We start from the raw sequence: 13311 nt of genomic DNA, 5'->3' as shown, positions 1-13311 counted from the left end.
CAAAGATGAAAATCTCAGCGGCAGGCGAGAAGGGGCGGAGTGTGAGTGAACCTCAACCAAGCTTGTTTATAAACGACCCTGTTTGGAAAGTAAGAGCCAATTGTGTTCAACAATCGGTTGAGGTGCCTGCACGTCAACCAGTAGTATAGCAGGTGGTGGGTGGGATAAAGGTAACGAGCTAGGTTGACCCATAGCTACGGCTTGGTTGTTGATCGGTTTAACGGAGTTTACTGTACAGTCCTGCTTGGCTTGGGCACTTTCAATGAAAAGTGATATGAAAAGGTCTGGACCTGAGCTAGAATAGGTAAAATAAATCGCAACTACCAGTCTATTTTTCTTGAACGTGTAAGCAACACAGTTTTCTTACTTAATACTTTTGACTTTGTTTTTTTTTTTGCGGTAACTTGGAGCAGCGATTTCATGTATCCGTGTGACAGAGCGCACATCACTGGCGGCTAACTTCAATCAGTGCACAACACGAACACCCAAGCCCAAGGAGAGTGGTCCATGTCTGTAGCTGGAGGTGCAAATCGAATGAGATACGGACGCAAAACCAGGTCTGCAGTCTGTGCTCTGGTCTGGCAGTTACATGGCTCGTATTGGCAGCTCTCAGTTAAACCTCCAGGGCCCGGGCAGCTCAGTGGACCGCCCCGGTGCCGCGCTGTCAAAGCCCGGACACTCAGCCGCCGCGCCGCCGGCTCCGGCCGGGGCTGGGGGCGACGGCGGGGTCTGCAGTGGGCCCATCACCCGGAACACGAGGCTCCTGCTGCAGGAGTTCAAGGGGCTGTACGAGGACAAGCTGAGGCGCCTGGAGTCCGAGCACCGAGGTGGGAGCCGCGAAGACGCGCTGCGGGTACGTATTCATACAGGGCCGTCCTGTTTCGGGGCCGCCGGGAGCTGTTACACAGGATGCCCACCTGACTTAGACCTCAAGATGGACGGGGCAATACCATTGAAGTTTTCCTGATTCGCCCGAGAAAACGAGAGGCGAAATAAAAAAAAAGAAAGAAAGGGGGATTGAATGGTGAAATTCCTGCTTCTTTTGCAAAACTGCCCGTCTGTTTTCCGCCTTTAAAGAAGAGCGCCACAGGTGAGCCGCAGCGGGTGCGTCATACGTAATTGCGTGGCGACGTACGGCGTGCTGTCACGCCGACCCCCCATATCTGAAGCACAGACATCTCACCTGGAAGGTTTCTCTGCTCCACTGCGCCGACAGAGGTGCTGCACAGTAGCTCTTGTTTGCAGCCTTTAAAGTGTCATTTTCGTCATCATCATGACAACGTCTCCAGAGCTGAGTATTCGTTCTTGGGTGTCTTTGATTTAAAATGTTAAGTCCGCTTCATACTGATTTTCAAAGCTGTGGCATGTGAACGTACAGTTAGAAGGGCACGCCATCGGCCCCATCAACAACTTGGTGTCTAGTTGTGAATTGGTCCCAGGATCTCACTCATCCAGCTGTCGGCTTCAGCGACATGGCTGGAGAGCTTGTTCCACACCCCCAGTGCCTCCTGACCTCCCTCTTGAGAGCATTTCCGCGTAGTTTTCGTTGGGGTCCTCTGCTTTCACAGTTGGTTCTGAAGAAGTATGCTGGGTTGACTTTGAGGATTTTGAGAAGTTGAACCTGGTCCCCTTCGGGGATGTTGATGAGTTCATACTGGTCCCTTGTAGTCTCTAACTCACACTCGCACACCTCGTAGTTTTTGAACCGTCAGTACCAGTCATTCCAGCATGTGTGGTGTGTACAACACCTGATCACTCCTCTTAGGACCGGCTCAAGAGCAGCAATAACATCCTGCAGTATTGTTGGTCTGAAGACCTGGAAAACATTAACAAAGTCTTTAGTGACTGTTTAATGTAACTTTATGAATGCACATAATACTTACATTAAAGATTACCACATGGTTAAAATACAAATTGTTATTTTGTTTGCAATAGTGCTTTTCACAATACTGCCACAAAGCACTTTACAGATGTCTAGGAGACTTTACAGTCTGAGGAGACTCAAAGTATTGCTTCAGGCTTGCCAAGCAGCAGCTTTTTTTGTAGAATGGTTGTTGAAACTAATTATAAAACACCATGTGCATAGATGAATTATAGCTTTCATGTTTTGCAGATTAATTTGTTTCCACCTTACGTCCATAAATCAGAATAAATAAAAATGCTTCTAATCATTTTATTCTCATTAGGAATCTTGTAGATAACTGAGATTTCAAGCTGTAGTTCAAAAGTACATTAACGAGATTTAAGAAATAAGGTTTAGTGCTTTGGGCTTCACTTAATGAGGTTATGCCTCTGGGATGTAGGGTAAACTTTCAAGGTTACCATATGATAAACAGCAGGTCTCTGAAAATATCAGCCTTTGCCATCAGGAGTCCATGAAGATCTAGAAACGGTACTGCTGTTTCTTGCATAATTCAGAGCAATGAACTCGAAATTGTATCTCCTGTCTTTCCTGTACAGCTTAAGAGGTGTATCAGATAAACCCCACACTGCATTTCAGATTTCGAAGGTAAATGCCAACATAAACAGCCCGCAGAATATGAAATGACGGTGTCGCATCTTGATTCTTGACTTAATAGTATAAGGTGAACGTAACCTCGGATCAGCACACAAAGGAAGCGCATTTTGAAATTTTGGAATGGTTTTCGCTGTTGTGTGGTAGATTACAGTAAAATGTCACATTTCACCTTGTTGGAACTAAGGTTATGCGAAAGGGTGGGATATGTGAACATTTTGTAAATTTATAATAAAAAAGAAATTAGAAATCAATATGATGCACAAATAAGATTACACTGCAATAAATTTAAGTATTTATTCATCATGCCAAGAAGGGCATATTTTCATATTAAATTACAGTGAATGAGAATGCTGATAAATGAAATGTAGTCTTTCTTTGTATTCATGAAGATGTACGCGACTATTCGTCATGTCTTATTGTTACGGTTCTGTGTTATTATTCCTGACTTGGCTGCCTTCGCATATTTTTCTTTCAAATGTCCTTTTTGTTCATTCAAAGCAAACCTTTCTGCGGCCGCGCGTTCGGTTTTTCCCTCTTGACCCAAGAACATAAGAAAGGTTGCGAACGGGAGGAGGCCACTTCTTTGGTGTCTAATAAACTATTGATCCAGCTCCTTCTGGACAGAAAACAGAGTACCCACTTCAACCACGTGGCTGGGTAGCCCCTTCCATACTCCCACAACACTGTGCACAGGCAGGTGCTGCCGGTGGACTGTGGAAGGAGCTGGAATGAGCAAACGGAGGTGAACTGAAGAAGGCAGACCAAAGTGTTTCACAGATCCGGACTGTGCCAGAGCCATCTTGGCACTTGCTGAAACCCTGTGTCTCTGCATCATGCACTTGAAATACCAACTTCTTCTTGCTAGGATGGCTAAGTGTTTAATGCGCAAGAGACGTCCTTGTGAACTAAGTCTAGATTTGCTGTCCAAATTTATTAAAGTTAAAGAAAGGAATAACATTTTTGGAAATGTATTTGATGGAAATAATTATGGAAATAAAGATGGGTACATAATGCAGGTCATACATTATAAATTAATGTGTTCTGTACAAATGAACTGCTGCCTAAAACAGTGTTGAGCTGTATAAGGATACAAAGAAAGAGCCCCACTGCCTCCAGGCCCACACAGCTACAGGGAGTGACGCAACTGCAGAGTTTTCAATGTGGGGAACAGTGTGGCTCCTGGGAAGGAAATCTCACTTGACAACAGCCTGCAAATCTGAACTTTAGCAAAAGAAAAGGCTGCTCTTCTTGACCGATGGCAGGCTGACTCCGTGTTTCACCCAATGCTGTGTGTAAGGCTGGTTTGTGATACTGCTACTGATGAGGATAAAAGTGATCGGGGGGGGGAGCCCAAACTCTCTAAAACTGTTTGTCAAGTTCCTTGGAAAGTTTTCTTACCAACAGAGATCTTTTGAATCACTTTGCTGGATAGACAGGAAGTGGATTTTTCAAAAGGAGTAAGAGACAAATGTGTCCAAAATGGTCTCTGTGATTTGTATCTTTTCAGAAACTGGCGCTTGAGGCTGGCAACAAGATGCTTCCACTCCTTTTTTATAGCTCACATGTGCCTCTTTTTGTAGATGAAAGTGCGGATTCTTCATTCCTACGTCAATGATCTTAGTGATCAAAATCAAGTCTTGGTCCAGACGGTGGAAGATCTTGAAAAAGAAGCTAATGACAAAGTAGCCCTTTTGGAGGCTAGAATTCAAGCTGCTGACCGGCTGGTTAAGGTAAGATGTCCTTCTCCCTTCCTTTGTCCTGCTCCTTCAGTTGGGCTCCCTGAGTTTGCCTTTAAACTGTTGAGAGATTGTATATTTCAACCAAAGTCTTGCAGGATGCAAATGTTTTGTGTGGTGTGACGCTGAACGCCTTTCGTTTCCCTCTGTTTAGAGAGGCTTGTGCTCCAGACACAGTGCTTCTTAATAAACGCTTGATGCCTGTTGTGTTCTGGCATCTCATCCGCTTGATTCCTGCGGAAGGGAAGACTTGAAATGAGGGGCATGACGGGGAAGACCAGTTCCTCTGGCCACCACCTTGTCCACATGTGGATTTGTAATTCCATTTTCCAGCAATGACAACAGGTTTTCATGTGCTGAGCGAGGGCTCGTAAAAGTTTCTAAAGCTGGTAATTCCAAAAAGAATTACGCTTCATCTTCCTTGAAAAGGAAAAAAAAAAAGAATTACTCAGACTCATGTAAGTCCATAGTTTATAAAAAAGAAAAGCACGGCATTTGTTTACCTGAAAAATGCATCAAGAAAATATACATTTACATCCCATTCCTCCAGTTAAGCTGGAAATACCCATGTGGTTAGTGAAGTGAGATCCACAAATTCTATTGACTGGTTTCCCCCTGATGTGCTTAATATCATTATGCTGTATTCCTCCAGATGTTCAAGCGTTTCAATGTCTTCACGTCCTTGCCTCTTACTTCCTGAGCGTTTGCTTCTGTCTGTTCTGCTGATGTTCAAGCTGAAGGCATTCTTCTGTTTCCAAGGTTAATTAAGACATCTCAGTGTTAAGACAGCTCTGCCTAGGCTTTGACCTTTGGTGACAAAGACAACAGGCTCTACAGTCTCGGCCATAAAACGCTCTGCGTTCCTTGGATTTCAGCCATTCATTTCTATTCTTACCTTGTATAAGTGTCAAATTGACTCATATAAGTGAGTGCTGTTGCAATCACGTCGCTGAAGTCCCTCCCTCCTGCATAAGGGAGGTCAGTAGATGTACAATTTAGCAATATTATCTGTTTTTGTTTCTTCATCTGCCTGGGCAGGGAAAGAACATTATTTCAATAAGGTGGATATTCCCGCTCTGTAATCTTATCTAAAAAAACAATCCACCAGTAAATTAGTCTGTAGACGTACAGGAAATGTCCGTTGGCTTAAGTAAATGAGTAGCCGCTGGATCCGACTGTTCTTGTGTTCTGAGTATAAGCAATCCTTTCCTTTCCTCTCCACTCACATTTGAAATCTTGCTTTGAGGTGGTAGCCTACTTTTTCCAGAGTGTTGGGTGGAACTTTTAATTGCCTTGGAGAAATAAATTTTGTTTCTTACGTGTTTAGCTGTTTTTTTGTGATGTGCTCACTTTAAGTTCTTCTGTCTAGCACTGCTGTTTCTAATGCTGCCTTTAATAATGTATGTGAAAAGACATTTTCGCAATCATGCCACACAATACCGAAAATGGAGTTTTATGACAGTCACGTCTTTTTGCCTCATGGTTTTGAAATGGTAGTCATCAAAAATGTGTGTGAATAGCTGTCTGCATACATTTGCTTGCAGCAGGCATAGGGATGTTTGTTGGAATTGCTTTAAGGACCTGGAGAAGGTTTGTTTTTTTCCAGCTGAGATATCTTAGGCAATGAAACCAGTAATTTGCTAGGTTGCTCCTTATGCATTCAAAACGTTTAAGGTAAGAGTGGCATTTTATAAAATGAATTCCACACCCTTTAAAGAATTGAGGTTTTTCTCTATCAATTTTTTTACTTTTTTGGCATGCTGTTGGCTATATATAATGTGCTGTACCATAGAAGCGTCAGGCTGAGAAACTCCTGAGAATTCTACACTTTTGTAATTGTGGGAGTGAACAAAAACACTTTCTAATTAAAAAGTACTGTATCAGTTTAACAATTCTTATTAAACTGTAGCTGTTTAATAAGAATTGTTTGTAAGGGGTGTGTAAGCTTTAGATCTCCAAGGCATTAGTGTGTTAGACATCTTATGTTACCTCATTTTGTTTTTGCATTTGATTTTAACTGTGGGCAAGCAAGTGTCTCTTCTGTGGGTGTTTTGACAGACACTTTTAATAATTGATTAATCACCACATTAAATAATTCAGTACTGTCCTGGGTTATTGATGTTGAAGAACTACGCAAAGAGGGTTTAGTATAGAATAATAGCTGTGCTGGCAGTTAGGTGCTGTCTGGTACTGATAAAGCGCACAGTGTCACGTACAGTACAATTTCATGCCCAGACTGTACGCTTTAGAGTCTGGCAGCGTGATGGAGCTAAGTCTGAGTAAGTACTGGAGCAGGCAGAAGCTCAGGCATATAGTGCAGAAAACTTAAAAATATGATCTTTGTGCACAGTTGGTCACCTGTTTTAATGTGTTATTTGCATTCGCGCACATAATGAATTATGAATGTGTGCCATTTTCACAGCTTCTGTTCCTGCTTATATGATGAACACTGGGTTCTGTCACTAACATCATGTCTCAGTTACAGCTGAGGCCGTTTCTGTGCGTTTGCAGCTTGTAGCCTAGGCTTGTACAAGCCAGCGGCCAGTCTTTTCAGGAAACGCAGGCGGTGGATGGCTCTGATCAGGGCGCCACGAACGCCTGTGAGCTGCTGAAGCCGCACTGCACCCGGGCCCCGCGAGCTTCCTGCGGGAATCCCGCGGCTCCGCCCCGGAAGAGCCAGCTCCGGGGAGGAGCGGGGCGCCCAGGCCCTTGCTCGGGGAGGGACCCCGGACCGCACTGCTTTGCTTAAGGAAGCGTAGCCATTTTAAGGTTGATGATTCTCTGTCGATGACGTTGAATCGGCTTTAACGTCTGCGCTGATCTGCTGGTTGGGGAATCTGGATCTGAGGAGCGAGAGCGAACTGGGGTGTTGTTGTACTGCGTGAGAAAGTCATTGCTGCTGGCCCTTCGACACAACCCCACGAGTTGCTCACGAGTCTTGCATAAAGCATATTCTATCCTAGAGCACCCTTTACACCATTTGTTTAATTAATTCCAATTACTCCCCTCAGAACGCACCTTCAGATTTTCCAATCTAAAAACACACAGGTTTAAATTCTCATTCATACCTGCGGCCATAGCCCTGCTTGGCAGACGATTCTCTTGGACAGACTCTGTAATAGCCTGTCTCTTGATGCTTGGTGACTGGGAATGGAATGGCTGTAACAGTTTGGCCAAGACAGACCAACAGTGCCAGTCTTTCAGAGTGGTTGCTAAACATCACTGATTTTACTTCTTGTCTGAACTAGCGCCAACCTTCCCAAAATCCTAATCAGTCTGTGCTGGTGGGTTTAAGGGTTCATCAGCAGGCAGGTATGGATTGATGGTCTTGTGATGGTCATTTGGCAGAATGGAGGTGTGTCTGCAGGAACTTGGAAGGGTACCCTGAGACTTTGGACAAGCTGAACGGCCAGATACATTACCATGTGTTTTAATGTCAGTTCAGTCGTTGCAGGGCTTTTAGATAGTTTGTCCAAAAAATACAGTTTTGGTAAAGTTCTGCATCTAACAGAAACATTGCTAGTGAGCAAGCAAGACCTTTCATATTTGCAAAGTGCAATCAAGAGCAGCTGTTTGAGATATATATATATATTCAATTCTGGCGTGCAGAGCTGTTTCAGGGTGCCATCTCTATTGCAGGTTAATTGTTTCATAACCTGCCCCCAAGTTACTGATGATTTGAGTTCATGTCTGAATTCCATAGCACCACATCAGAGGAAACAGTGAGGAGACATCTTAGAGCAATGAATATGAGATGGTTATTGCTTAAAAACCTTTCTTCAGACGAAGGGAACCCTTATAAAGGGGACCAACCCACATAAACTGTTAAAAAGCAATGCAATAGAGTTTTATGTTTATAGACTGGTGGGACAATATAAAGCCTAAATTAAATCAGAAAGAAGAACAGAAGATTTTGAAATTGATATCCTGGGCTGTCCATTTTCCTGATCTTAAACTCATTGAAATGTTACAGGATTACAGGAGAGCATAAGAACATTACTACCAGCCTATTTATTCTGGTGGTTTGGATAGGAGAACAAAAATTGAAGCACATTAACAATGGTTGTGTAACAGTATTTGTTTGTTTGGTTATGATTGCTTACGCAAGATATTTTGAAGAGATCCTTTTGCAAGAACTGACTACAAAGCATACCCTGCTTTTTCTTTTATGTGAAGTTAATATAAATCCATTAACACAAATGTTTCCCATTCTATTTGCTTTTGGGTAAGCTATCCCAATAGTGTAATTTTAATATCAAGATCCTAATGATTGCCAGTATGGGTCTGTACACACACTGTTACTTTATTTACATGCCCATGTCTCGACTTTGCTCAGGTGTAGCCATGAACTCTATTGAAGGCATTTTATGCTCGCCTGTTTTGTTACTGCTTAAAGAGAGATGTTGATTGATGTTTTATGGATGGAAGGCTGAATTTTGGTAATGAAGATGAACTGTAGGGAGTGAGTGGTTCAGGGATTGTTGAATACCTTGAATGCTGAAAAAAATCAGTTCACTTTGCTGCTTTCTATAAAAGCTCAGCTGCATACTTTTGATTATTTTTTCACTGAAGGCCATGGAAATAAATGCACTATTGTGCTGTTCATCTTTGGCTTATGATAGCTGTTTAAGGATACTTAAATTGTGTTTCTCCGTTAATCCTAGTGCTGAAGTCTTTCAGGATTTCCACTCCAGTATATAAAACAGTAAATGTGCTTGAAAGAGCTGCCTTTAAGTGTAAAATGAAAAAAAGATAAATTCTTTCTTTTTATTATTCCCTTTTTAATGTCTGGCCTAGAGAGCATAATTTATTGTAGTTACAAATTGCTGACTTAATATGGAATTTGTTAATTGATATTGAAAATTAAAAAGGCCAGGGTCAAGTATTGTAGGACAGTGTTAAGGAAAAATGTAAATTCTTTATTTAGCTCCTCTCTGCTTTGCGTTAATTATCTTTAAATCAGTCAATTATTTACATTTGCTAGGGAAAAGAGAAACCTTGGTGCTATGGTTCTAGCTATCGCCGTACTTATTTCACAGAAAGTGGCAGCTTGAGTATAATGGCATGAAATGAATATTGGAGAGAGGTGACATCCATGCAGAGTTCCAGATGGCCAGCAGGTGCATATTCCATCATTTCCCAGGTGTTACAAACCACATGGGAAGATGTATTTGGAGAAAAGTCCAGTGAATCGAGTACATGGGTATAGCAAAGGAGTGAGATCAGAAGATCAGCCGTGAAACTATACCGCGGTAACTTTAACACATCTCCGCGGTTGCAGACCGGGGTCCAGTTAACCAGAGCTCGTGCTTTGCAGGGAGTCCTCGTGGAGAAGGAGGGCTTGGAGGAGCTTGTCCAGAGCCTGCGTGAAGAAAATCTGGACATGAAGCTGGACGTTGACAGTCTTGTGGGAGCAGTGCAGCAAGCTCGAGGCGCGCAGAAGCTAGAAGTGAGTGAGGACATTTTTATGCCATTATAAACATTTTGTTCTTACAGTGTTGATAGCAGACTGTACAGTGACAGAGTGTTGTTAATACTTGCAGCAGAAATCTTCTCTCTCAGATTTGGATATTTTAAAAGTTACCCTGGATGTGTAACCTTTGATGACCAAGATACGTTGCTCATCCTTTGATCTCGTTGTGAAACCGTTTGCCCGTTTCCACTCCAAAAACCGAATCGGCAAATGCAGCCAAACTGCTGAACGTTAACAGACAGGGTTTGGGCCAGCTGCCTTCCACTTGACCTCACTGGTCAGCAGGGGTCTTCATGCCACGGTGATAAGACCTACCCCAGATACAGTGCCTTGCGAAAGTATTCGGCCCCCTTGAACTTTTCAACCTTTTGCCACATTTCAGGCTTCAAACATAAAGATATAATTTTTTTATTTTATGTGAAGAATCACCAACAAGTGGGACACAATTGTGAAGTGGAACGAAATCTATTGGATTTTTGAAACTTTTTTAACTAATAAAAAAATGAAAAGTGGGGCGTGCAAAATTATTCGGCCCCCTTGCGTTAATACTTTGTAGAGCCACCTTTTGCTGCGATTACAGCTGCAAGTCGCTTGGGGTATGTCTCTATCAGTTTTGCACATCGAGAGACTGAAATTCTTGCCCATTCTTCCTTGCAAAACAGCTCGAGCTCAGTGAGGTTGGATGGAGAGCGTTTGTGAACAGCAGTTTTCAGCTCTTTCCACAGATTCTCGATTGGATTCAGGTCTGGACTTTGACTTGGCTATTCAAACACCTGGATACGTTTATTTGTGAACCATTCCTTTGTAGATTTTGCTGTATGTTTGGGATCGTTGTCTTGTTGGAAGATAAATCTCCGTCCCAGTTTCAGGTCTTTTGCAGACTCCAACAGGTTTTCATCCAGAATGGTCCTGTATTTGGCTGCATCCATCTTCCCCTCAATTTTAACCATCTTCCCTGTCCCTGCTGAAGAAAAGCAGGCCCAAACCATGATGCTGCCACCACCATGTTTGACAGTGGGGATGGTGTGTTGAGGGTGATGAGCTGTGTTGCTTTTACGCCAAACATATCGTTTTGCATTGTGGCCAAAAAGTTCGATTTTGGTTTCATCTGACCAGAGCACCTTCTTCCACATGTTTGGGGTGTCTCCCAGGTGGCTTGTGGCAAACGTTAGACGAGACTTTTTATGGATATCTTTGAGAAATGGCTTTCTTCTTGCCACTCTTCCATAAAGGCCAGATTTGTGCAGTGTAAGACTGATTGTTGTCCTATGGACAGACTCTCCCACCTCAGCTGTAGTTCTCTGCAGTTCATCCAGAGTGATCATGGGCCTCTTGGCTGCATCTCTGATCAGTCTTCTCCTTGTCTGAGCTGAAAGTTTAGAGGGACGGCCAGGTCTTGGTAGATTTGCAGTGGTCTGATACTCCTTCCATTTCAAGATTATCGCTTGCACAGTGCTCCTTGGGATGTTTGAAGCTTGGGAAATCTTTTTGTATCCAAATCCGGCTTTAAACTTCTCCACAACAGTATTACGGACCTGCCTGGTGTGTTCCTTGGTCTTCATGATGCTCTCTGCGCTTTCAACAGAACCTTGAGACTATCACAGAGGAGGTGCATTTATACAGAGACTTGATTACACACAGGTGGATTCTATTTATCACCATCAGTCATTTAGGACAACATTGGATCATTCAGAGATCCTCGCTGAACTTCTGGAGTGAGTTTGCTGCACTGAAAGTAAAGGGGCCGAATAATTTTGCACGCCCCACTTTTCATTTTTTTATTAGTTAAAAAAGTTTCAAAAATCCAATAGATTTCGTTCCACTTCACAATTGTGTCCCACTTGTTGGTGATTCTTCACATAAAATAAAAAATTTATATCTTTATGTTTGAAGCCTGAAATGTGGAAAAAGGTTGAAAAGTTCAAGGGGGCCGAATACTTTCGCAAGGCACTGTATATTCAAAACCATGGTGCTACAGTGTAGAGCTTTGTTTACCATTTAAACTTGTTCAGCTTTTGCCATTATCTGTCATTGCCTTTTGCGGAACTTGTGCCTTGTCAGTGTCATGTAGTTGCTTCACCGTATAACTGGAAAGGAAATGGGCAGCACCAGTATGAACACTTGTGTGAAGTGGATGTGGGGGAGGTTCTGGTGCTTAATGGCCAGATAAGTGAAATCATTTAGCTGAAGGCCGCAACCATAATGAAGGCTACAAACAGCACCTGGAGCACTATTGTAAACCACATACAGTTGTAAAGCATGATTTTAATTAAGAAGAACCCAATATACCGCTGGAGATATAGGTCTACCACTCGAGATTCCAGCCTTGGTCCTGGAGAACCCCAGTGGAGCTGGTTTTATTAATCGTCACTCCATCTCTAATTTCTAGAATATGTTGAAGAATTTCGTCCTGACTTGATCACCCTAACCCTAACCCTAACCCTAACCCTAACCCTAACCCTAACCCAGTATCCCAAACAGACAGAAGTGCTCAAAACTACAAAGACCCGCCCCTTCAGAGTCTTCAACCAGTGAAACAGGAGGACTCAGTGCCATCTAAGGGGAAAAACGTTTCAAACTGAGGACCAAAGGTACTTCAGGAGACACACAGACCTCTTCCCCACTGGATTGCCTCCGTAGATCAGTTCTGATAGGCTATGACAACACTGGATGTACTGGGCGGTCTAGATTGCCTCTTTTAGCTTATAACTTTTCTAATGTGCTTAACAGGACTAACATGGGCAAATCTGAGTTCGGGTCAAGGAGACCTTTTTCCTTTTTATTTCCTGTAATTAACATCATTTGGCTTTTTGGCGGTACCCTTTGATCAGTTAATGTGATTTCCATCTGACATTTATCTAATTTATGTCCCACATGCCTTCTGTGGGATTCGTCATTGTGTGCTCTTCTTCCCAGTCAAGCTAACTGCCCCACCGAAAAAACACACCGAAAAGAGTCCTCAAAGCGGTGGGTTCTGATCAACCTACACCCAGTTAGCATATTTGCAGGAATTTTTTAATGGGATGGCCAAACCTGCTTCTGGAGGGCAAAATATAACAAGTCTTGCAGATCACTTGCAAAGAGTAAATGTGTAAAGAGCCTGGATACACGAGTTTTGAGCAGTCTTGAGCAGTTGAGTGTTCCAGTCAAGGCTGACCAGCTGCTGTACTTGGGAGCTGCTGCTGTGTTTTAATTCATCTGGCTGCTGTGAACCTGAGAAACCTAGAAGAGAAATGGCAGAATTGTTTAATATCGAACATAACATCTAGAATAACACCTGCACACGCTTTAGTCTGAATGTGAGTGTACTACAATGATGTGAACAGGATACTGATGTTGAGTCTCTCCAAGGGTCAGACGCCCATGCATAAGAGAGGCACTAAAGAAAAAGATATGCCTTGGGGCCTATCTAGCTGCTTTATAACTAGAATAAACAGTATCGCAGAAAACTGCTCGCTTGCAAAACCAGTACGGATGAATTGATGTCAGACTCAAAAAAGCAGAAAGGCTTGTATTAAGGAATAAATTGCTTAAAGCTGCTATGCCTTAAAACTATTTGCAGAACACAACAATCTGAGTATTTT

The 13311-nt window shown here is 42.8% G+C and overlaps 1 protein-coding gene across 8 annotated transcripts in view; it reads left to right on the top strand.

Annotated features, from left to right (window-relative positions):
* Window positions 1–23: 23 nt before the first annotated feature.
* LOC107078318 (early endosome antigen 1-like) overlaps window positions 24–13311 on the top strand; it is a 153322-nt gene continuing 140034 nt past the window's right edge. For 5 of the 8 annotated variants that reach the window (XM_069190853.1, XM_069190856.1, XM_069190855.1 and 2 more), the window contains exons 1-3: window positions 96–853; window positions 4099–4248; window positions 9572–9703. In XM_069190853.1, coding sequence (XP_069046954.1) covers window positions 590–853; window positions 4099–4248; window positions 9572–9703 — 546 coding nt within the window. In that variant the 5' untranslated portion in view covers window positions 96–589. The other 3 variants (XM_069190851.1, XM_069190850.1, XM_069190854.1) reach the window with 3 other exon arrangements.

The sequence above is a fragment of the Lepisosteus oculatus genome, chromosome 6 (assembly GCF_040954835.1).
Source record: "Lepisosteus oculatus isolate fLepOcu1 chromosome 6, fLepOcu1.hap2, whole genome shotgun sequence".
In the NCBI taxonomy this organism is placed as follows: domain Eukaryota; kingdom Metazoa; phylum Chordata; class Actinopteri; order Semionotiformes; family Lepisosteidae; genus Lepisosteus; species Lepisosteus oculatus.
This window is presented reverse-complemented; position numbering and strand designations above follow the sequence as displayed.